Genomic DNA, 26,899 nt, shown 5'->3' with positions numbered 1-26,899 from the left:
AAATTCTGAACTCATTTTCTGTTTGGTTTATAGGACTAATCAAACATTATGTTCTGGCAGCCAGTGGCTTGTGAGTGCATTAAGTTTTCACCACTGGTGTCTAGTAAACCTTAGCTGGCCACCCCAGTGCTGCAGATTCACTACAATCCCTCAAAGGATATAAGGACTCTCATCCTGTTCAATCATGATTTGGCAGCCTCTTTCTATCCTAATAATTATTCAATCATTTCTGTTGAATATTTGTACATGTTTTGGCTCAAGATATTAAAGTTTAGGCCAAAAAAATCTATTAGCTAATTTAATAGTTAACAGGCAAACATCTTTCCCTCACTCAGTAAACATTATTGAGAAAAAAATACCTAATTTGACTCAGGAATGAACGATAAATGTTGGCACCTTTTATAGTATATTTACTTGTGGTGCACTGTGATCTGGATCCCATAAACTGTTGGGGAAAGTTTGCAGATTGATGAAATTTATGTCAGAAACTTGGGTTGGATCCCTTTTTGATCCTTTTCAATCCCATGATTTTATGGTTAAAAATACTGACAAGTTGGAAACAATTTAGAAATGGATGAGAAGGAAAAATAAGGTGCCTGAGGAAGTAATGCTAGTGTGGTTGCACGGAGAGGATGGTGCCACCCTACCACAGAAAACTTAAGAAAAATCTATAAAAAGCAGTTCTCTGGACATCTTTAAGTAGTGAAAAGCATGAATTACACCACTGGTTTATGGAAAAATGAATGCAACCATTTCAACTAGGGATATGGGGAAAGCCAAAAAATAAAAATCATACAGTAAAGAAAAAGTAATTTTGAATCAAAACTCCAGCACAAAATGAATCAGATAGCAATCCTACCACATATATATTATTGGCATAACAAAGATTTACATTTAGGGGAGACTTTTGTTGAATTTGAAATGTGTTGTATATGTAATCTTACCTAGCAATTTGAATAGTGGCTTGGTCACTGAGTTTTTGTATAAGTGGTGGTTCAGCAGTTACATTCCAAATTACAGAGTAGATCTGAGAAGAGTTTGTTTTAAACAAGTGTGATGTATCTAAAGTTCTCAATGTAATTTGCTAATGGGTTTTCACATACAGTAAAGCACTCCTTGTGCTCTTTGTATCATAACATCTGCAGCAGTTACCATGAATACAGCAAAATAATGCTATCCTATGCATATTTACCCAGTAAACATCCTAATTTGATTTATCCCATGTGGATTCAGGCCAAAGGTCAAGTTTAAATCCTTGCTTTTATTTTATACTGGATTCATTCAAATGGATATCTATTCTGCAAAATTTAGAAAGATTACACAGTATTAAAAAAAAGTTAAATGAAATGAGTATTAAACAGGGAAAACTGTTTTCTGCTAAGATTAAAATGATATTATTCAGATGTCCATTTACAGTACCTAAATATTTAGTTTCTCTAAGCTAGGATATCTGCAAGAACCAATGGATGGAAACTAATCAAGGGAAGAACCAACCTAAAACTAAGGAGAAATTTCCTGACAATTAGAATAATTAAACAGTGGAACAAGTTGCCTCTAGAAGTTGTGAGTGCTCCAACAGTGGAGGTTTTTAAGAAGAGATTAGACAATCATGTCTGAAATGGTATAGGGTTTCCTGCTTGAGTAGGAGGTAATAATAATAATAAAATACTAATAATAAGTAATAATATTGGAAGAACAAATAGGACAGAAAGCTAAAAATTAAACATCATTAAAAAAGGACAACAAAGAATGTTCTTTCTGCGCCAACTCAGTAAGCTCAAACTGCCCAAGGAGCTGCTGATCCAATTCTACAGAGGAATTATTGAGTCTGTCATTTGCACCTCTATAACTGTCTGGTTCGGTTCTGCAACCCAACAAGAAAAACACAGACTTCAGAGGATAATTAGAACTGCAGAAAAAATAATTGCTACCAACCTGCCTTCCATTGAGGACCTGTATACTGCACGAATCAAGAAGAGGGCCGTGAAAATATTTGCAGATCCCTCGCATCCTGGACATAAGCTGTTTCAACTCCTACCCTCAAAACGACGCTATAGAGCACTGCACACCAGAACAACTAGACACAAGAACAGTTTTTTCCCGAAGGCCATCACTCTGCTAAACAAATAATTCCCTCAACACTGTCAGACTATTTACTGAATCTGCACTACTATTAATCGTTTCATAGTTCCCATCACCAATCTCTTTCCACTTATGACTGTATGATTATAACTTGTTGCTGGCAATCCTTATGATTTATATTGATATATTGATCATCAATTGTGTTGTAAATGTTGTACCTTGATGAACGTATCTTTTCTTTTATGTACACTGAGAGCATATGCACCAAGACAAATTCCTTGTGTGTCCAATCACACTTGGCCAATAAAAAAATTCTATTCTATTCTATTCTATTCTATTCTATTCTATTCTATTCTATTCTATTCTATTCTATTCTATTCTAATATTTCTATTTAAAATTTAACTAAAAGTACAATTACACAGCATTTATCACATTAGCTAAAGATAATGACTGATCATTTGTGTAATAATTGTTAAGAAGAAAGGTTGAAAGATGGCAGCAAAATAAATAAAACAGTAATGGAAGGCATAACCATGAAGAGAAAAAAAAACAGATGGCACAAGACAGCTAAAGGAATCTAAAGTTTGAGAGGACTATGAAAGACATTTTTTTAAATGCCTCAGTTTATCCTAATATTTCTCCTTGCATTCGATGAATTCTGAAGTTCTGCCATAGGCGTAGCACACGTGGAAAATTTGTCAGGCAATCTCGCTGGAGTGTAATTAAACTTCCTTAAGGGCTATCAACTGAAAGTTTTTAATATCTTGTAGGTTAAGCTCCCTGAAACATTTTAACTATTGTACTATTATTAAAATATTTTTATTTATACAGGAGAGTTGGAAAAGTGGAGAAAAACAAGTTCATCATAATTGCTTTATTGTTCTTTAACTGGAATTCTACATTTACTGTTCCTTTCCCCAAAACCCTAAAAGATTCTGCAGAGCTTCAGGATGAATGACTTGAATTTCATCTTCACTAATAGCAGAACATGCTCAAAGCCCTATTTCCGATTACCCTATCATGGAAATTCCCTAAGACATCACTCTGAAGTTTCTGCTACATCAGATTTCCCATACACATAACATTTAAATATTTATACAGTATATTCCCAGTTTTGCTACATAACTGACTGCAGCTGAATGTTATATGGTATGATCTTAGGTTACAAAGAAATTAATAACCATAGATAGATTTGTGAGTAGCATATTCTCATTTTTCAAATTGTATAGCATATTTTTCTTTTATTCATATTTTTCCACAATTACATTAGCCAATTGGCAAATAAATTCTTCATACATATCCACATTTATGGCATAAGTGTTTATTTGTAAATTGAGACATAAAATGTGTATCTACTTTTACTTATAAAAAGCCACTAAGTGATAAAATGTGTTTTGACATTTATTTCTACACATGTTTTATGCATTCAAAACTAATTATATGAAGATATTTTCCAGGATTCTTTTTATTATAGATATTTGGTATTCTGGTGTCTCTGCTTATCAGATCAATTTGCAAGATCCTCTAGAATTGAATAGAACTAAAGATCCTACACTGCTGCTCTGTCACTTAATTCACCAATTTGTGGGATGTTTTCCACAGAGATGTAGTTTATAGTAATCCCTATCCTAAGCAATGTCATTTAGGTGTATACATTTCTTGCCTTTTAGTACAGTTTGTGCAGTTAGTATACTTATTTGCTTAAACCATCTACATATTATAATTAATTTCTTTCTCCCAGCCAGAGGTTTCTGGTTTTGCCTACAAAACCTTTGAGTTTTATGGTTGAGTGTAAATCTTACCTTTGTTTAAGGAGTTGTTTATTGTCTTCAATAGTTATGCTATCTACATAATCTCGTTTGAAAATTTCAAAGGCTTCTTGCCGTCCAAGTGACATTTCTTTTCCCACTCCTGTTCAAGGAATACATCAGAATGGGTTGATTTGTAGAAATAATATTTAAAAGTAAAAATAGTTCAAATGGAGTTCAACTCTTGGTAATAAACAGACTACTTGGCTATTGCAGAAATGGTTTGCCAATGCATTCTTCTGGGAGATTTTTGTTTTCCCTTTTTGAAAACAACTTTAGAATTATCAGGTGATTCTCCTATCCATGTTCAAACCAATATACTGTACCAATAAGTTCAAAGTGATGCTTGTGAGCAGAGAGGATCACTTATGAAACATTTATTTTTGAATTTTTAAAGCAATTACCTATTTTTCTTGATTTTCATAGCCGCTTTGACAGATGCTCCCATCTCTCTCTGCTTATGTGCACATGCACAGCTGCTTTATTTTATTTCATTTTTCTGATGAAGCAAACTGGCTGTGCAAAGACAGACATGCAGAGACAGTCAGGAAAACATTCTGGAAAAGTTATGGCTTCTTCACTTGGCTCCATATATACTGAAGCACCTCTTTCAGAAGTTACATAGTCCTACTAATCCGGGCCAAGTACTTTTAGCTTCCAAGATCAGTCAAGATAAACTAAGGGTTCCTCAAGATTAATTAGAATTTCTGAGAAAATATACAAATTGGACTATGTGAAAAAATTCTATAGAAATGAAAATCTTGCTAATTTATTTATATTGTTGGCCAATTTTTTTCCCTCCCAAACCACTCTGGGTCCCGTCTGTCTTTTTTGGAATCAGCACAGCAACCACTTTCATACTAAATTAATCAGTTTCTGTAGTCTATGGAAACTTAAATGCCATTTTTAGATTCAATATCTAAAAATGACAGAATCACGTTTATTTCATGTCAACTAAAAATTCATGGGTTCAAATATTTTGCATGTATCTTCTTAAACAGCTGTTAATGTCTCCCTAATTAGAATCTGAGGGTCAAAACTCAAAGCAATTTGTCTTTTCCAAAATTACTGATATTTTCAGGAAGCATTTTTCTCCTAACATTTTTCTTTGATTTACTGTTTTGGTTTCCACTATCATACTATAAAATATGATCATCAGTAACAAATGAAGGAACAAGGGTAGTTACCTCAGCTCGGAAGTTCCCATTAGTTTATATGGTTAGGATACTTGAGCCATGTCAACTTTCATTCAGTTGGGAAAAAAACCCATTTTGAAGAATTTGAACTCAATAATTGAAGGGGGACTATTTGTTCTGAACTTGAAACAAAACGTGTTTTCTGTTTTCATACAAATCGCTATTAAATATGCATTTTGTAAGATGCCTGCAGAAACCATTACTGAATTGAGCCAACAAAGAGACAAAGCAATGGGCTTATTCAACACTTGTGAATAATATAGGAGCAAAAATATGCTATTTTAGATATTGGTTTATAAAGTATGATGTCTATTCCATATCAAGAAGTGATAGAAAGTGATGGTAATTTTTTGTTCCAATTAGCTTAGCCAGATTTCAGAGTGTTGAAAATTGGCATGCTAGTTTTATTAATGATTTATGGAAAATAACATAACTATGTAGGTTCAGACGATATTTTAAGCCACAAACCACAACAATTATATCAAAGAAAATGTTAAATCAAATTACAACTTACTCCAATTATGATATAGAGACCTGAGTGCCTACAACATATACTTAACATGAGAACTCTCTAGATGCCCAGACATCTGGGTGATATCCAAATTGATAAAAGCTGGTTTAGCATGAAATGTGAATATACCCACTGCAATTCTGAGCATTACAACAATGGAACTTGGATTATTGATTGATATCTCTGGGTAATAATTGTTAAAAGATTATTCATTTGTTTATTTGTTTATTAAATTTTAATGTTGCCCATCTCCCCTATAAGGTGACTCTGAACAACTTACAAGTTATAAAACAAGTAGGAAAGTAATTAAAATATTTAAATATTAAAACTGCACAGATTAAGATTTTAAAACTATACTGAAAAACTATTACACTATACTGAGCTATAAAATTATACTGAAACCAGAACTAAGAGGCAGGAGGGATGGGGATGATGTCTTCTTCCGCTGTCAGCCATCTCCATCGGCAAACCCAAGTTTTAATACCCTTCCCAGAGGGTAAAAGGGTGAGATAAGTTCTGGTGGCAGAGTATTCCATAGTGGAAAAGACTCTTCTCCCTGAAACTGCCTGCTGGAATTCCTTAACAGATGAGATCCATAGTAAGCCTCTTCCTCTCGGGCAAGTGGGGTGGGATATTTCCATTGGGAAGAGATCTTCAGGTATCCTGGGTACATGCCAAGTTAAAGCTAATAACCATCACCTTGAATTGGATCTGGAAGTGAACGGGTAACCAATGCAGGTTGTGTAGTAGTAGTGTTATATGTGCAGCCCTAAGGCCTCAGGATTGTGTGTGCTGTTGCATTCTGGATCAGCTGTAGCTTCCAAATACTCTTCAATGGTAGCCCCATGCAGAGCATATTGCAGTAATCCCAGCTAAAATATGACTAGGGCACAAGTGACCATGTACAGGGCCTTAACAATCCAGGGAAGGATGCAATTGATACACAACATGAAGTTGTGCAAAGGGTCTTCTAGTCACATCTGCCACCTACTCTTTGAGCTGGAGACGTGAATCCAGGATAACCCCCAAATTGTACACCAGGTTTGTCTGGAGTAGTGCAACTCCATCCAGAATTAACAATGATAAATAATCAGATCCTGAGGTCCCTTGCACCCACACCAACTCTATCTTGCTGCTTTGAAACATAAAGTGACAGAACCTATTTAATAACATTAATATATGGTAGTTTGAGCATACTTTGGTCAGTATGCCACACGTGTGATCAAAACCCAGTTTATCCCAAGCATGCTTATAGTAAGTAGTCTGGGTAAAAATGTTGTCTCCACAGATTACCTTTCATATAACTTAGTGTTACCCACAACTCACTAATTAAAAGATATATACACTGACCAGTAGATGCTCATTGTTAAAAAAACACCTCAAAAATTAATAGGAATAGGATAGGAAGAGTGACCTTTTTATTAGAAATATTTTTAACCTGATCCATTAAACTTTTATTACAACAATAGGCATGGGAGATGGACATCTGATGTCAAAAAGACAATTCAGAATTGTAAGAAATACTTATATAGATTCTCAATCCAAGATAAAAATTTGCATAGAAATTTTACATACTGAAGATACAGTAGTAAGAAGAAACTGGGATAAGGACAAAATCAGCAGAAGGCAAGAAAATCCTGAGAAATGTGGGAAAGTTGATGAGCTAGTAATAAGACGTTCTTCTCTTGCTGATATAGTTTCGTTAATAATAAATATTTATAAAACTGTCAAATGTATTCATCCCACACATAATTTTGTTCCTTCTTTTTCGCTATACTCGGTCTGAAAACTCCTCCTAGCTCAGTTAACCAATAACATTTATCTTTTTTTTATTTTGTCACAACAGTATATACTTTTGTCCTCTTAAATCTCTGTGAAATCAAATGAATTGCATTATTATAAAAACTTGCTTTAGTCAGAATAGAATGTTTCCTCACTGTTCTTTATGCAGAAAAAGAATTGTTGGGAAGAGGTCCTTATACATCAATGCATCTTAAATACATTCTTTTCCTTTGAATATTAAGATTTCAGATGGTATCAGACAAGTATTAAGATTTCAGATGGTATCAATTGTAAACTCTTCAAGTTATAATAGTAATAAATAATTAGTAATATTGTAAAGATGGCAGGAATCTAGAGTTGGAATAAATTATTGCTACTACTAAAAACTCTGAAGGAATCTGAGGAAGTTATTGGTGTTTGTATATAATAAAAAAATTCTCACCTTATGAATAGTATGTGTGTGTATCTTGTGTCCTGTATTACCATGTGCATCTGTGTGTGCATGCGTGCATGAGTGTGGGCATTCTTGTGCTTGCATGGATAAACATTCTATATAAACAGCTAAATAAAATTTGTATGAAATATTTTGTTTTACAATAACTCGACTTTCTGCAAGAGTTTTTCTGGTATTGTTTTCTCCATTTGCTGAGAAAAGGGAATGGTAAAGTTTCAGAGATAGATAAAACTAAACTAAACAAAACACAGATTTAAAAAAGGAAAGGATCCATATTAATCCCACTCCTCTTGAAGGTTTCAGAAATCATAAGGGACATATACAAAGATCTGGTTACCTACATTAGGCACAGGTTTGAATCTATCACAAATCTTCAAAGAGAAAGGGGATTCAATGTATTGCATCTTTGGCACTGTACTGTAACCTCTGCCATTATCTATCTACTACTAAAACTCTCATATCTGTAACTTTAACTGGGTGAAATGGTGCATCATAGAGTAAAACTTTTTGAACCACAATACTTCAGAGTGGCTAATTTACAGAATGCATCCAAAATCCCCCCATCTGTGGAACTGAAATTGGTGAATTTTATAAAAGTTTTTATGTAATAAAATTATCATAAAACATGTATAACATAATACAAAATATCATAAATCATTTCCTATGATCCACTCCTGATGTTTGACTGTGCTATACAATTAAATATGGAGGCAGATTAAATATTCCAAGGCAGATGCAGCTCTGAATATGACCCTAATTTTTAAGAACTTTTCAAGTGAAGGAAGTATATTAGAAGTGCTGCATTAAAGTAATCTGGTAAAGAAATATCTCTGAAATGATGGCCAAAGGGTCCTGGGTTGTCTAGTCCTCTTCGCATGTGATCATAATTTCACATAGTATCATAATTTTAGAGCTAAGAAATAAGGTTCTTATAAGATAAGATGGCCAGCAACATTGCAGTTAAAATAACAGAAGTGGAAAATCTATTTATTATAGAAACTGAATTACAGAAATAAAACCCTATCTTTGACTTGCAGCATAATCAGAGTAAACAAGAATAAGAATAGGCTGTCTTGGCCAATTTTAGAATCTCAGGCAATGACTTCATGCATATGGACACACACTTTAAAAGCCCCCAAATTAGTAGGTACAAAGAGGAAAGCTGGGCTGGATTAAAGCATGTCACAGTTGGCAGAAACTAGTAGGAATAGATAGAAGCAAATCTGAAGTCAAAACCGCAAGAACTTCATGAGCCCCACCCAGTGTTGCTACCACATCCAAACCCAAAAAAATGTTTATATTGTATCAGAAATATCTCTCTCCCTCTCCCTCTCTTTCACACACACAAGGGGTATGGAGGTAGGGGGAGATTTCTGATACAATATAAACATTTTTTTCAATACAATACCCCCCTCTCCTTTATTCATTTCTTTTGTATTTCTTCCTTTTTGCTGTTTCTGTTGGAAGACATGAGGGTTGTGTGTACTGTGTGTTTGCATACTTGTGTTATGTGTGTGAGAATGGTTTCTGCCTGTGAGATAGAATGACTAGTATATTCAGATGGGGAATTAATATCCATATAAATTAAATATTTTCTCTTTGAAGCAATTAATTTTAACAGTAAAATATTAATTCAATAAAAAAAATTGTCCTGGCCTGCTCATTTTTGGAGTGTGGATTCTGATGCAAAGATTCCCCCTCGGTATAATTAATTAGAGGTCACTATTTGCACATTAATGCATTACTAAATAGAACATAATTTAGTAACATTTTAACCAGCCTGTCTGAAGGATTCAACTAGCTTAATAAAAATGTTTTTCCCCACTCATGTTTTAATATGCTTAATGCCTTTGTTTTGAGACAAAACTTGATATGGCATGGAACATGCACATCAAATTTCAGCCATATATTGAAGGAGCTTTATATTTTTATTGAATCTACAATTAAATAATCAATAAGCTAACGCAGTTAGGAAAACTTGTCTATCAACAGGCAACAGTGAGGTTTCCTTCAAGCCCTTATTTATCCACAAAGCTGGTTCTAGATTCATAAAACATTTGGTGTGACGGAAGCTGCTGGAAATTAAGAGTTGAGAAATTCTCCTGCATGAGAATTAGAAACCCTTTATGACTGTCATTTATGTGTACAATTATTATTGTGAAACACAGAATTTTTAATGTCCATAAAAGCTAATTGAAAAAGTTCCTTGAATGAATCTTTGAACTGTATTTTAATATAGCAAAATTAAATAACATATAATACATTTACTGTAGATCATATAATGGCTTCCCCAAACAAGCATTTTCAACTCAATATTAAAAGGCTTTAAAAAATAAGTTCAGTCATAATGTCATCACTTGCACTTTTGGTATATTTTATTATTCCATAACTACTTCATTTGATCCAAGCTGTATGATAGAATCAACTTGTAGTGACTTGTCATGTCAAAAGGGTCATGGGAACTAGCATGTAGAATATTTCTTGAAAGTGGTTGTACAAAAAGCTGCCACTTTCATTATATGAGAAGGAAAAATATTAAAATCAAGAGAACATATTTATTTAGCAATTTATATGTACAACTGAATTGATACATCATTATTTTAAAACAAGGGTCAATAAATATGACTCTGGTGATTTGTAGATGTTTAAAAATGTGGAAATTATTAGTGTGATTGTTGGATGTTAGATAATATAGAAAATTGGTGTCTTCAGTTTTTCCAAAATGTATTACCAGTAGTTTATGTAGATATTTCATGAGACATAAATGTCATTAAGTAAATCAAGTCATACCAGTAAAAAAACAACATAAATATTTCTCACTAATTTTTCAATATTACTGTAGAAAAACAATTATTCTTTAAATAGCCAAGCTAGATGAAACATGAAACATTCTATGAGGTTCCATGAATCTTTTTAACTTTCTCTTCCCTTTAAACTCATCTGGTCATTACAGAAAACTCTAAAAGAATGTTGCAGTTGAAGCAGATTACAGCAATTAATTAAAAAGTTAAAATGCTTCAGATTCCCTAAGGTTTTAGAGGAGATTAAGGTCGCCCCTAAACTGGCAGTTTTAATCTAATTTAGAAACCTTCATGCTCGCAAAACTGATTGTCACGAATAAGTCTGGAAATGTCATCTTGATTTACATTTTTTCATGACCTCCATTTCAAGAAATTAATGGAGCTTAAGTTCATAGAGTACAGGAAAAAAACCTATACTGTTTCAATTGTGTTTTAATTAATCTTTTGCCATTGAGTGTTTAGTTTCAAGCTACTTTTGCAAAATTTTCAGCGGACAGTATTATAAAATAATATTTATTTTTTTATTTTTTTATTTAGTCACAACGGTATATATAAGCATAAGCATGAAAGTAACTATATAATATATAAGCATATATATAAGCATAAGTATGTAATAACTATATTAATTGGATATAATGAAAGGAAACAATAGGACAGGAACGGTAGGTACGTTTGTGCTCTTATGCACGCCCCTTACAGACTTCTTAGGAATGGGGTGAGGTCAATAGTAGACAGTTTTTGGTTAAAGCTTTGGGGACTTTGAGAAGAAACCACAGAGTCAGGTAGTGTGTTCCAAGCATTAACAACTCTGTTACAGAAGTCATATTTTCTGCAATCTGATTGAAGCGGTTAACATTAAGTTTAAATCTATTGTTTGCTCTTGTATTGTTGTGATTGAAGCTGAAGTAGTCTTTAACAGGAAGGACATTTCAATAGATGATTCTATGAGTTAAACACAGGTCCTGTCGAAGGCGGCGGAGTTCTAAGTTCTAAGTTTTCTAAACCCAAGATTTCAACCTATCAAGCACAGTATCCTGAAACATGTATTAATGAATATGAACTATGCTGGGTATCATAGCCAGTACAACAGAATGCTAAGAGTGCTTAAATATTATGCCAATGTCCCTTATACAGGATACATTTTTAGAACTGTAATGTCAGAATGTATATTCTGTAATATTTTTTACCAAATCAATAAAATATTTTTTTTAAATCTAACGTTTAGAATTTATGCTCACATTTCTATGAAATCAAGAACCTTATACTAAACTATAACATAGTGTGTTTGGGTTTGGCCAATTTTCCTGGAGTGTTAGACAAAATCTTTAACTCCTTCCCTGCATCTGAATAGTTTTCAGGGGGGTGGGGAGGGAAATTCCAAAAGACAAAATAAGAAAATGTATTATGAATATAAAATATGACATTTTAGCACATCGCTTAGGCAAGGATTTATTTTACTTATTTATTTATTGGCATGGATTCATGGACTATCAAGATTTTTTAAGCAAAGCATACTTTCCTAATAAAATATAATTATTTTTCAAATACCTGCCTATCTATCTGCTATCTGAATTCTTTTGTCTATTTTGGTTAAGATAAAAAAAAGTATAGAATACAGTATGGAAACTACTGAACATTCTATCCTTTTTAATGCTTTTTTCACATGAAGCATACTGAGATAGATGTAAATAGTTCTGAACCAATATCTGGTTAATTAAATAAACCTACTATAAGCCAAAAATATTTCTGTCTAGAAAACCTCAACTCCAATTGAGGTTTTCAATTCAACGTCGGTTTTTCCATATTTCAAAAAAATATTTATATTCCCAAAGAAAATCATAACATTCCACTTTTGAGTCTAACAAATTCTGATATTTGTGCATCTAGATTTATTTCTACATCACAGATTTTTTTATTACTTTTTACTACATAGAAATCAAACACTGCGTTTCTGATCAATATTGTGATAGGATCAGATGGAGTCCCAAAGTTCAGTGATGAGAATTTGGATGATCACTTAAAACATGAGTCAGCAGCATGTGGCAGCAGTGCCAAAAAAGCTAACAATCCTTGGTTGTATAAAAAGAAGCATAGAATGAAAATCATGTGATTATTAGTACCGCTTTAGTAAAACCACTCTAGAATAGTGCATCCAGTTTTGGTCACCACATTGCAAAAAAGATATTGAGACCTTGGAAAAAGTGCAAAGAAGAGCAACTAGTTGATCAAAGGCCTGAAGACTAAAACATATGAAGAACGGTTAGAGGATTTAGGTGTGGTTAGTCTATTGAAAAGAAATACTAGGGGGGATATGATAGCAGTATTCCAGTATTTGAGAGGCTGTCACAAAGAGGAGGGGGTCAATTTATTTTCTAAAGCACCAGAGGGCAGGACAAGAAACAATGGATGGAAACTAATCACGGAGGGAAGCAACCTGGAATTAAGAAAAAACTTCTTAATAGTGAGAACTATTAACCAGTGGAACAGCTTGCCTTCAAAAGTTTTAGGTGTTTCATCACTGGAGGTTTTTAAGAAGAGACTGGACAGTCACTTATCTGAAATGGTATAAGCAGGGGGCAGGACTAGCAAACCCCCAAAGCAGGGGTGAAATGCTCCCAGTTCAGACCGGATTGTCTGATCCGGTAGCGATGGCGGTGGGTGGTTCGGAGAACCGATAGCAAAAATCTCTGCCCCCCCCCACCAATGCCCAGCTGAGCCACGCAATCATCAGAGGTTTTTTTTTTTACTTTTAAAAGCATTTTTTCTTTGGCCGAAAAAATGCTTTTAAAAGTAAAAAAAAGCCTCTGATGATTGCGCGGCTCAGTTGGGTGCTAGCCAAAAAACAGGGGGAGAGTCCATTTTTCCTCCCAGCAGGCTTCCCTGAAGCTTCCCTGAAGCCTGCTGGAAGGAAAAACGGGGTGTGTGGGGGGGTTCGTTTTTGAGAGAGAGAGAAAGAAAGGAGGTAGGGAAGGAAGGAAGGAAGGAAGGAAGGAAGGAAGGAAGGAAGGAAGGAAGGAAGGAAGAGAGGAGAGGAAGGAAGGAATACAAACCTGGCACTAGAGGCAACTTCAGAGGATAATCCAGGGCTGGAAGGGACCTGGAGGTCAACTAGTCCAACTCTGCTCCAGCAGACATTGTTAGTGAGTTTCTGTCTTTTGATCCCCCAGTCACATAACCATGCCCATCCAGTCACATGACCCCCACCAAGCCACACCCACCAAGCCACACCCACAGAACCGGTAGCAAAAAAAATTAGATTTCACCCCTCCTCCAAAGTCCCTTCCAGCTTTATTCTGATTGAGTGCCATAGAACAGGAAAACATTGGGACCTTGCCTGCATTGTTTTCTAAAAAGAGCTTCTATATTTTGGAGAATGAGGACTAGAATAAAGAAAGGAGAAAAGAAAGCTATAACAATACATGGCTTCTCTCAGGAGCCATCAACAAAAGCAGCAGCAATTATTTACTTTTGCCAGAGAACTTTTCATGATATATGGACTATACAAACAAGTATTAAAACAACATATTATGGTTAGACTATGTAGTTTAATTTAAGCTAAATCAACCATCTCTGCAACACAAATAAGTATCTCAACAGTGTACTAATGCATGAATAGGTTATTAAAGAAACAGGATTTGTATAATGGGGTGTTTTAAAACAGCGTTTTTTGAACTATTCAATTTTTCTTTCTCTTTGGATAATCAGGACAGTCCAGGGGTGAAATGTAAAATTTGTTACTACCACTTATGTGGTCGTGGCTTGATGTGGTGGTAATGTGACTGGGTGGGCATGGCCAACTTTTTTTTTTTACTTTTAAATGCATTTTTCTTTTGGCTTTAAAAGAAAAAAAAACGCCTCTAACGATCAGGCAACTCAGCTGGGACCGTCAGAGGAGCCTTTTAAGAGCATTTTTCTACAACCTCTTCGGCTGAAGAGGTTTTTAAAAGCCTCTGACGATCCCAGCTGAGCCGTGCAATCATCAGAGGCTTCTTCTTCTTCTTTTTTACTTTCAAAAGCATTTTTTCAGCCAAAGAAAATATTTGTCTGTTGACGTCAAATAGTCAAATAATGTATTTTTTAAAATAAATTTGGACTTAATGAAAGGTAAGTCCTATTGAGCTAAAGAGTTTTCTTTAAAACAGATTTGGGTCACACTGCTATCCAGAGTTAGATCTGAACTTTCAAGAAGAGCCCAGTGGCAACCCTTTTAGTAATCAAAATACTACATAATTACAATATTTTGCACCTTATATTTAATCTAGTATGGTAATTGCATTATGCTACTGTATTTAAATTAGAGATCAGGAAACTGTGAGTTCCAGTCCCACCTTAGGCATGAAAGCTGGCTAAGTGGCTTTGGGCCAGTCACTCTCTCAGCCCAACTCACATCACAGGATTGCTGTTAGGAAGAGGGAGGCCTTGAGTTATTTATAAAAATAATAAGAGTGGGATTAAAAATGCTTAAAAATATTACTCTAAAATCTATAGTCCTACGGTAAATTGCTGTACTATATTCATTAATAAGTACTGGTGGTGAAAAAAAATGAATCAAAAATAAGTACCGTATATACTCGAGTATAAGCCGATCCGAATATAAGCCAAGGCACCTAATTTTACCACAAAAACTGGGAAAAACTATTGACTCGAGTATAAGCCGAGGGTGGGAAATGAGGCAGCTACTGGTCAATGTAAAAAATAAAGATAGAGCCAAGTAAAATAACATGAATATTTATTTGAACGAAAAACAATAAAAGTGCAAAAGGGGGAAGGAGGATTCCCAGCTTTAGAAAATTTAGAACTACGCCGCCTTTGGTATGACCTGAGCATAGCTCATAAAATTATCTGCTACAATGTACTTCCTATCAATGACTACTTCAGCTTCAACCACAACAATACACGAGAACACAATAGATTCAAACTTAAAAGTGAACCTCTCCAATCTAGATTGCAGAAAATGTGACTTCAGTAACAGAGTTGTTAATGCCTGGAATGTGCTACCTGACTCTGGTCTCTTCCCAAAATCCCCAAAGCCTTAACCAAAGACTATCTAGTATTGACCTCACCCCATTCCTAAGAGGTCTGTAAGGCGTGCATAAGAGCACCAAGCGTGCCTACCGTCCCTGTCCTAATGTTCCCTTTAGTTGTATTCCTTTTATGTATTCAATTCATGCTTATATTTATATAATTATTTAATATGTATTTGACAAAATAAAATGAATGAATGAATGAATAGAATAGAATAGAATAGAATTTTTATTGGCTAAGTGTGATTGGACACACAAGGAATGAATGAATGAATGAATGAGTGAGTGAGTTACTTCAACAACATTGTCTCACAGAAATTGACAATACAACTGCAAGCATGAAAATGAGTCCTCCTTTAGCTTCCAAGGGACCAGGGTGCCTCTGAAGGTCAGTGCTCTAAGCACTAAGAACCCAGCACAAATCTAAGCCTGTATGCACACCAATAGTGAAAATACCCTGCACAGTGTGTCTTGGCAGAGAAGGTTAATTTTCATAGGCGTTGGGGTGGCTCTTTTTTTTTTTTTTTTGGCAGGGCAATAAGGATCTCTAATATCATTAAACCCAAGTGTGAGGAAAAAGACAGCAGCTAAAATGTTAAGGCCAGTTGTGTGACCTTCTCCAATACAGTTGGCCTGGCTGTTTGCCAAAACTTAAAACACCCTCCATCCCCCTCCTGCTAAAGCTTCTTTCTTAAAACAATTGTGGTCTTTGCCTTTCATGTCGCTCAACCTTTCACCTGCCAGGTTCCTAGCCCTTCACCCTTGACCCACTGCTGTGTTTGCTTAGCATTGTGCCAATCGACTTTAGAAGTCTGTGTGTGTGTGTGTGTGTGTGTGAGAGAGAGAGAGAGAGGAGGGAGGAGGGAGTGCAAAGGGAAGGAGGATTCCCAGCTCTAAACAAAGCTTTATTCTGATTGAGTGCCATAGAACAGGAAAACATTGGGACCTTGCCTGCATTATTTTCTAAAAAGAGCTTCTATATTTTGGAGAATGAGGACTAGAATAAAGAAAGGAGAAAAGAAAGCTATAACAATACATGGCTTCTCTCAGGAGCCATCAACAAAAGCAGCAGCAATTATTTACTTTTGCCAGAGAACTTTTCATGATATATGGACTATACAAACAAGTATTAAAACAACATACTATGGTTAGACTATGTAGTTTAATTTAAGCTAAATCAACCATCTCTGCAACACAAATAAGTATCTCAACAGTGTACTAATTCATGAATAGGTTATTAAACAAACAGGATTTGTATAATGGGGTGTTTTAAAACAGCGTTTTTTGAACTATTCAATTTTTCTTTCTCTTTGGATAATCAGGACAGTCCAGGGGTGAAATGTAAAATTTGTTACTACCACTTATGTGGTGGTGGCTTGATGTGGTGGTAATGTGACTGGGTGGGCATGGCCAACTTTTTTTTTTTACTTTTAAATGCATTTTTCTTTTGGCTTTAAAAGAAAAAAAAAACGCCTCTAACGATCAGGCAACTCAGCTGGGACCGTCAAGAGGAGCCTTTTAAGAGCATTTTTCTACAACCTCTTCGGCTGAAGAGGTTTTTAAAAGCCTCTGACGATCCCAGCTGAGCCGCGCAATCATCAGAGGCTTCTTCTTCTTCTTTTTTACTTTCAAAAGCATTTTTTCAGCCAAAGAAAATATTTGTCTGTTCACGTCAAATAGTCAAATAATGTATTTTTTTAAATAAATTTGGACTTAATGAAAGGTAAGTCCTATTGAGCTAAAGAGTTTTCTTTAAAACAGATTTGGGTCACACTGCTATCCAGAGTTAGATCTGAACTTTCAAGAAGAGCCCAGTGGCAACCCTTTTAGTAATCAAAATACTACATAATTACAATATTTTGCACCTTATATTTAATCTAGTATGGTAATTGCATTATGCTACTGTATTTAAATTAGAGATCAGGAAACTGTGAGTTCCAGTCCCACCTTAGGCATGAAAGCTGGCTAAGTGGCTTTGGGCCAGTCACTCTCTCAGCCCAACTCACATCACAGGATTGCTGTTAGGAAGAGGGAGGCCTTGAGTTATTTATAAAAATAATAAGAGTGGGATTAAAAATGCTTAAAAATATTACTCTAAAATCTATAGTCCTACGGTAAATTGCTGTACTATATTCATTAATAAGTACTGGTGGTGAAAAAAAATGAATCAAAAATAAGTAATTGTGTCTTGCAGGACAAATTAAATCTTTTAATTAATTGAGGTTTGCAATCAAAGTAACTGAAATCTGTGAACTTAATTACTTTGAATTTACTGAAAAATAAAATGATATATGACTGGGCTTCAATTTATCATTCAGCAGGGTTGTCCCTAATATGAGTCAACAGATGTTAAGGAGTGGTGTTAGGTTATTGAAATTGTGGGTGCCAGACAACTTACCCATTTCTTCCAAACTAACCAACTGCCCCATCTCAAATCTTGTAAGAAAACTTAATCTTGCAAAATTCTGGCAGACTCACCCTGAGATTTTCTAAGAATGCTGACATGCTGGCATATTTATATAAAAGGTCTGGTTGTATCAAGAATCATTTAGAGGTATGATGGTAAACATGGCACTGCAAGTGCTACACTATTATTTGCTCATTTTAGACCACAAAATATTTATATAAACTTGGCCTCAGCAACCAATATAAAAACAAATGTATTTTCATTTTGCAGTCGTGGCTCTATCACCTTAAATAATTTATGTTTACGTAAAATCAATTTATCATGAACAAATATTCTTTTTTTTAAAAGTGCTAGAACCTCTTACTATACTGCCTTCTTCCTTTCCTTGATATATCTCCCAGGTTCACATTGTGTGTCTGTGTGTAGTTTTTGTTTCTATCTATACTTGAGTAACAGCGTTCCGTGTGCCTTTGGTGTTTAGTGATGCTGGCCACATGACCACCGAGATGTCTTCGGCCAGCGCTGGCTCTTCGGCTCTGAAACAGAGATCAGCACCGCCCCCTAGAGTTGGAAACAAGTAGCACATATGTGCGAGGGGAACTTTTACCTTTATATTTGAGAAAGTGTTGTGAAAGTTCCCTAGTTTCCTTGGTGTCTTATAATGTATTACAGTATAGAAGCAAATAATTTGTTAAGTATTTGGCATGAGACTCAGGTACAATCTTATATGTATCTTGTGACTGGCTGACCCAATGTAACATTTCATAATTTATCTGAGGTGTCTTGCAGCAGTCAATTTGCCATTATCATGCATTTTTTCCAGAAAACTTCACCAAGAGGCAATGTCCTTCAAGGTAGACGTTTATGACTTGTGTAACCATTTTGTTACTTTCTGTAGATTCTTATACTAGTTATTTGTGGCAGTGCCTATGGTAATTTTCTTCCCTTTCCAGAGATGTCTAGATGCTGAAATTCATTGGAGTTATATACTGAAATGCCTATCTGATGACAGCGTAGTTCACAGAGACAGTTTTTTTAGTTATATATTTTTAGAGAAGAATGCTTCTTCTCTCAATATGAAAATTATTTATGATACTGAGAAGCCTAGGCAACATTTTTTGTATATTCACAGTATAAACAAATGAACAAATAATTTACATAGAGATGCTATTTTCAGTCTTCTTATTCCACACAGTATCCAGTCCTTCAAAGATAGTTATGCCATAATTCAATATTTAAGAATAAATTGTATGACTGACCTCGGCTTTTCGAGTGAGAATTAGATTCTGTTTCCAAAATGACAGGCAACATCTGCTCAGTCTCCATGTTTTTCAAATCAAGGGAACTTTCTGTAGCTGATATTTCCTTGGATGAAGCACTGAGATGAAGGGCATCTTGTGTTTTCCTTTTTTCTTTCTTTAACATATTTACTAAAATAGCTAATATTTATATTAAGGAAAGCTTTAAAATACTTTGTAATGATAATTAGCACAAGTATGTTTATGTAAAAAGACTGCTAATTACACAGAACAGGAATACTTATTTGGTATGTTTTATTATATTGATCAATTGATTCCCCATTCTTCTGTCCTCGTGATATTAGCTTACAGTATCACACTGAACTTATTCTTAAAGCTGGTTATGGCTAAGAAAACCAGTGTATCTGCTCTAACCACACTCCAAACATAAACAGTACAGTATGTGGAAAATCAAGATACGTGAAGCTTTGGGTGCTTTTGTATAGGAGGTAATACAAAAATCTCTACAATTATAATAAAATACTATCTAATATTTGAAAAGTGTCAAACCATACATTTGCTTCTATTATTAGCTCATTGTAAATGGAACATTTGCTTCTATTATTAGCTCATTGTAAATGGAACAAGGAAAACAAATAAAAATATGAAATTTTAAAATATTTGATTTTCAACCAATATTTTATGGATAAATATGAACTTCGATATTTGGTTTGGGATTTTATCCCACACTTTTTCTTGTGAATTATTCTGGGTATCTTTGCACCCAGTCCATATTTAACATCTTCCCAAGATTTTCAATAATATTCAACTGTTGGGGCTATTAAGGCCATTCCAAAACTTTTTAGTCTTTCTTTCCTTTAACTATTTCATAGCTGACTTGGAGATAGGTTTAAGATCCTTGCCTTGATGAACTATCCAATCATTTTCAGCTTCAATATCCTTACTGATTATGGGATACTATTTTCTAGTACAGGGGTCTTCAACCTTGGCAACTTTAAGAGTTCAGGATTCCAACTCGCAGAATACCTCAGCCAGCTTTGCTGGATGAGGAATTCTGGGAGTTGAAGTCCACAAGTCCACAAGTCTTAAAGCTGTCAGGTTGGAGACCCCTGTTTATATATACTGATATTTAGTTAACATTGTTGATATTCTTCCTCATACTTGCACAGTATATTTTGTGCCACTCACTGTTACACAATACTAAAGCAGACTGAGCCAATAGAATCATCTCTATGTTTAATACTTTGCCATATTGCTCTTTTCTTCAAATGTTTGCAATACTGCATTCTAACCACTGAGCCACCATGGCTCTTTAATACATCAGTGTGGAGTTTTGTCAAGATACAAAATAATTAAACCTGGAAGCTCACCAGCATTTGAATGTCATGTTTAACTTTGTACTATGTTGAGATTATGTCAACGAAAACATACAGTTTGATCAGAAATACAGATTACAGTTGTTATACCCAAACTTTAAATAGAATATTAAGAATGTATCTTTGTAGTTTCCTTGACTGATTCTGATGAGTTTACATTTCAAAATAGTGAAAACATCAATAAAAGCAATTCATCATCATAGTACCCTATCTGGCTAAATCAACACAACCCAGCCCTCTCCCCATAAGATGTTGGCTGCTTTTCTCTCCAAAATGATTCTAACTGCATTCCTGAGTTTTAACAAGGCATGGGTCATCCTGACCTCAGAGGGCAAGCTGTTCCAGACTGAGCAAATGGTCACTGAAAATAGATGTATTCAGCTTCATTATATTCACTTAACAATATTGAAACCTTTTCATGTTATTATTAAATCAAAAGTATTATACATTGAATTATAAAGCATTTTGCAATAAAGTATACTCCTCCTATAGCACCCCCCCCAATCTGCTTTTGAGGATTGTTGAACATTTTGGAAGAGACCCGAGGTCATGAGGCAAAGCACAGAAAGTAATCTTGCCATATTCCTTACAGAAACAGATATGTCACAGGAATAGCAACTAGATTTTTATCCAATGAAGATTTCAGAAAGGATACTAATTTCATTATCTCGTTGCTGCAAAAGATCCTTCAATTTCTTTAACTCTTCACTGCCAATTACCGTATTAGCACTTTTATCTTCCTGAACATCTGGTCCAAGTAATTGATTGCCAGGAAGTTTTGCATCATTTACCAGTCTCTGTTTAAACAAAAACAATACGGTTATTTTAATTAGTAATTCATTTCTTCATTTTCTATAAGGAAGAAATTTGACAAATTTGTAGTGCTGTGATGCCAAGCTACTGTAAAGATTTCCCTCTACCGTGTTTTCCCCGAAAATAAGACCCTGTCTTATATTTTTTGAACCCCAAAATAAACGTTTGGCCTTATTTTCAGGGAGGTCTTATTATTTTGGGGTGCATGGATTAAGATGGGGCTCTTCTTGCTGTCTTACCTGATTTCCAGCTCTGTGTTTAAATATTTTGGGGGAGGGCTTATTTTGGGGGGGAGGCTTATTTTAGCACATGTACTCAAAAGCCCGATTGGGCTTATTATCAGGGGATATCTTATTTTGGGGAAAACAGTATAGTTTTAATAGCTTCCTCTCTTTTAAACAAATCAGAATAATTTTCATGTACCTTCTCTCCTTTGGTCAACTATACAGTCATCCTTCCTAAGATTCTGACTCTCTTTCTTTTCAAAGATTCAATTCCTCTTTCTTAAACTTAAAATTGTTCCTCTACTTGTTTTCCTATAAAATATACTGATCTTTTTTTTTTAACAACAACTATGTCGTTTGGCCTCAACAGTACTTTTAACATTTGTGAATATGTAAATTAACTTTCAGTTAATTACTTAATTTTTAAAACATATATCTTTATTTAAAAGTTTATTGAAAAACATACTGTATGCTTGTAGATGCTAAGAGGCAATACTGATTTGATGGCTCATAATCAAATAACAACACACAAAAACCCTAAAGCACAACCACAAATTGTAGAATAGTTATAAATTACTGTTTTTGTTAATATAGTCTTTAAATTCTCTTTAGTATGGCATATAAGTTCGAACAAATTAATTAAACTCCCTATGAAATTTACCCACCCAACTGCCTTTTTCAATTTGGTCTGGGAGGCGGGGGGAAATGACTTTTTTTACAAATAATTGAATAGTTTTAAAATAATGTCCAAGAATATAAAATATGACATAAGGTAACTATGGAGTTGCTTTAGATAACTTTATTTCCTGTCTAAATAAATAATGGTTTATTTAAGAAGGAATACTTAGAAATTTAGGTATAAATACTTTGCACATTCTTTAAATTAAAGTTTCCAGCTTTTTTCAGCTACTGCTTATTAAATAAGCAGTATTTCACTGTTTTACATGTAACAGGAAACCTTTTAAAATACTAAGAACAAAGTTCATACAAAAAGGAAGAGCATGTGAATAAATAACCCTAACCTTATCCTTAGATTAATAACTCTAGTTTCCTATATCAAATATCACATAGAAAATTGTGATTTTCTCGTTTACAATATGTAAATCTTATTACTGCTACAAGAAAAACATAATTTATTTAATATATATATTAATTAGGCTCTAATTAGAAACACATACTTCCTCTTCTCTTTTAAAATTGCCTAATAAATCAAATACAGTGCATTTGTTAATGTGTTAAAACACAATTAAACATACCTTTAAATGACTGAAACAGTATTTGATCTTCCGCATATCAGGCCCAATTTCCAAAATGTTTTCACGATCAATATCTTCCAGAAATTCTTTAACTTGCTCATCTAATCTAAATATACATGATAAAACAAACAAAATAAAAAGCTACCTTGAAGAAAATATATAACTCTTCAGAAGAACAAATCAAATATAAATATTAAACTCCAGATTCCTGCTAGTTTATCACAACTATGAACTTTCTGCAAATGGAATTTCAGCAAAATGGGAAGCAGGAAAAACAGTATTTTAAAATTTATACCTGCTGTTTCAGTTCTTGGGGATTCTAGATCTTTGGAACAAACTTTGAGGATGACAGTGGAAAACAGAGTGGGAAAACCAGTTAACAAAAATAGCTGCATTTTTCTATGTATCACTGGAATTTTTTTCTTTAGATCAAAAGTCACCTATGGCTGGAAAGAATCTTCTTATCTGCAGGAAACAAACTCTGGTTCCAACGCATAGAAAGCAAATTTACTGCTTACGTCTAAACAAAACATTAAAGAGGTGTTGTTTTTTAAAATAAAATTATATATTTTTAAAATAGCAATGTTCCGTCCAATAAATTCTAACTCCGCAGAAATACATGATATATCAAGTATATTTTTAACCAAATAAAGTTATATTTTCTTCATTTAGACTTATTTATAATTAATGGTCCACAGAATTGAATCTTTAAGCACTTGAAAGTAATCCTGTTAAATAGTCTTGCATATATTGATGATTTCTAAAATCAATGTAGGGCCAAGTGAGGAACATGTGCACTGTAGACAGCTGTCAGACTGTCAAGTAGGCCTTCCTGGAAGAGATGGCCTCCTCAGGAGGCAGTTAAGATAATGAGCATAACTGATCTGGAAATAGATCTTTTTCTGAAAATTTTATAAAGTATCAGTATCAGAGACTAATATTTGATGGAAATAATGTTCACCTCAGCCCATTTTGCAGAACCTGTGACTGAACTATTTTGTTGGATATAGTGACCTTTATCTACATTAAGACCATTCTTCTAGTTTGTGTCTTCCTGTAATTAGCATAGTAGATTTTAGATCTGTACCTGCCTTGAATAACTGTTTGCTGTAGTGTTTGTACATGGCTAACGTGATGGATTTTGGTCTTCAATATGACTAACTTCTCTCCTACATGTCCTTGAAGGACAAAGTATATAGATACCACTCTTCATTGCTAGATATTTGTAAAGTTGTTCAAACAGTTTTAATAAAAACTTTTATTTTAGTTAAATATTTTAAAGTAACTTAAAATAGTAAATTACTCTTTCCATATGTAGGAAGATTATATTTAAAACATATATATGATGGAAGCAAAGAGATTTAACTAACTCATGAAGGAATTTTGGAAGCCCTCACTTTGACCTTATGTATAAACTATGTATAAATTTATGTATGGCTGTTCCTCCTTTTTTATTACAGAACCTTGATACATTGTGTCATATACAGTACACACTTCACTGTATGTGCTGCATGTTCACAAGAAAAGTAAGATATTCCGTTCAAAATGTTTTCTTTTGGAATTCTTGAACTCAAAAATAAATGTCTTTCTGAATAAGCCCTATCACTTCTGATCTCACTGAATTAGTGATATATGAAGAACTAAAATCTAACTGACATGATAAAGAAAAAAAGTTGTGGATATTAATAAGCAATAAACATCTGTAAGGAAATATGCTCTTTTTCTTGCTTATTAAAATATTTCTAGTTAATGTTGCTAAAGCTATTTTTTTTCCAATTTGCTGGGAGTTCTTGACTTACAATCATAATTAGGAATGGAATTCCTATTGTAAGTCGGTATGGTCATAGACAATGCCAGAACTTACAAAAGAAATTCTCTTGTGATTGTTAACTGAGATTGTTGAATAAAGGTAGTCCTCACTTTACAGTCACAATTGAGCCCAAAATTTCCATTGCCAAGTGGGACAGTTGTTGTGAGTTTCATCCCATTTTACAACTTTCTTGCCACAGTTGTTAAGTGAACCACTATAGATGTTAAGTTAGGAACATGGTTGAATCTGGCTTCCCCATTGATTTTGCTCATCAGAAGTTTGCAAAAAGTGATCATATGACACTGCAACCATCATAAATATGAACCAGTGGCCAACCATTCAAATTTTGATCATGTGACTATGAAAATGCTGCATCGGTCATAAGTGTGAAAAATGGTCATAAGTCACTTTTTCAGTGCTGTTATAAGTTTGAACGGTCACTAAATGAACAGCTGTAAGTAGAGGACTAGCTGTACTCAATCCAATAGAACCACTCCGGAAGGTCCCTCCCAACCCCGAGCCTCAGTAGGGTAAGGCACCGCCTCCAATTCCCGCCCCCAGAAATCTCTCTCTCATTTCTGTTTGCAGGCATCAGCAAACATTAGTTCACTTAGCTTCTTCTTCTCCCGTCCCATGTGACTCTCCAGCTTGCCTCAGTAAGCAAGTAAACAACTTACTAGCTGCCCAGCAAGGGCAAGCAAGCATTTATTTATCCAACTGCCTTATACACATCAATTTCTAAGAAATTCTTGATGCCTTGAATGATGCTGAGAGTATATTCAAATCTAAATTAAATTTAGCTTCTCAAACTATACAGGACAAAAATGTGATGCAGTTACAATTTGCATAAATGGTAGTTATGTTTCCTTGAATAACACCAGTGTATCAACATCCTGGAAGTAACTCTGTAACTTTAATTTCTACAGGTTTCCATCACTGAGGCTGAAATGTTCCATACCCAACAAAAGATTTCTGTCAGAAAAAAAAAATTATACCAAAAATTGAAATAGCAAAAAAATATCAGTATTTAGATCATGATTGAAATCATTCCTATTTCAACACAGAGCACTATGTTTGATATGCAACAAGACATAGAAACCATGCCTATTCAAATTTTAGTTTACAGTCTCCAGAGGGTCTTTATATGAACAGATTTGTGACTGCATATTGGCTATAACTTTGACATTAAAAACTTTTCAGGCTGATGGAGTATACTGTAATTTCCCCCCTACTTTTGAAAAATTGCTTAAAATTGTAAAATTGCTATCTTTGGGTATTTCTGAATTAGTTTGTACATTCCAAGAACCTCTTACTTTCAAAAAGCTATCCTAAGGAATTTATAATAATTTGTTCAGTTTTATTTCAGCAGACGTATATGTATTAAAACTTCAATAGCTTCTTTTGAAATGTAATAATCTTAGGCTTCAAGTAATTAGTATGGAGACTTTCTTTCTCTGACAGCTTGGTGTTTTCAATTTTGCAAGATAGGCTTCATTGTCTATAATAAAAATCTTTGCAGCAGAATTTTTAATGCTGTTGCTCCTTGGCCCAATTTTGAATTTCTTTAGAGATAGATAAGCAAAATAATAATAAAATCCACACACTTTTACTAGAGAATCCAAATGAAGATAATAATGTTGATGAATTCTGTTCTCTAATACAATGAAAAGGTTTACAGAGAGAAGTGACTTAAATACAATTATCAAATTATGTAATTATAGATTTATCAGATTATGGGATTCAGAAAGTTTGGGGTTATTTTTGATCATGCTCTCTGCAGTCTTTTATTGCAAAAAAATATTTACAAACAGGGATTTAGCATATGAGAAATTTGTTGATAACAATTAGCAACACAGCTAATTGCTACAAATATTCCCTAAATACTTTTTTGAGTTATGCATGCTCTGAACCTTCTCCTCAACTGATATGTATTTCTCAAAAGAAATATTTGGGGGGAAAAGCCTGATTCACTTCATTTATTTCAATACTCAATATGAAATAGCACTCAATACTAAACAAAATAAATAACCTTAAAGGTTATTCACATTACCCTAGGTAATTTAACAATTGATAGTTCAGCCCCATTCTTGGTCCT

The 26,899-nt window shown here is 34.2% G+C and overlaps 1 protein-coding gene across 1 annotated transcript in view; it reads right to left on the bottom strand.

Annotated features, from left to right (window-relative positions):
- KIF6 (kinesin family member 6) overlaps positions 1-26,899 on the bottom strand; it is a 138,041-nt gene that overhangs the window by 74,403 nt on the left and 36,739 nt on the right. Inside the window, exons 11-14 of the mRNA XM_058166959.1 lie at positions 22,995-23,100; positions 21,357-21,498; positions 19,326-19,505; positions 3,886-3,994 (exon numbers count right to left, since the gene is read on the bottom strand). Coding sequence (XP_058022942.1) covers positions 3,886-3,994; positions 19,326-19,505; positions 21,357-21,498; positions 22,995-23,100 — 537 coding nt within the window. The remainder of the gene's footprint in view (positions 1-3,885; positions 3,995-19,325; positions 19,506-21,356; positions 21,499-22,994; positions 23,101-26,899) is intronic.

The sequence above is a fragment of the Ahaetulla prasina genome, chromosome 1 (genome assembly GCF_028640845.1).
Source record: "Ahaetulla prasina isolate Xishuangbanna chromosome 1, ASM2864084v1, whole genome shotgun sequence".
Taxonomy (NCBI): Eukaryota; Metazoa; Chordata; class Lepidosauria; order Squamata; family Colubridae; genus Ahaetulla; species Ahaetulla prasina.
Note: the sequence above shows the minus strand (reverse complement) of the source record. Positions and strands in the feature narration are given on the sequence as shown.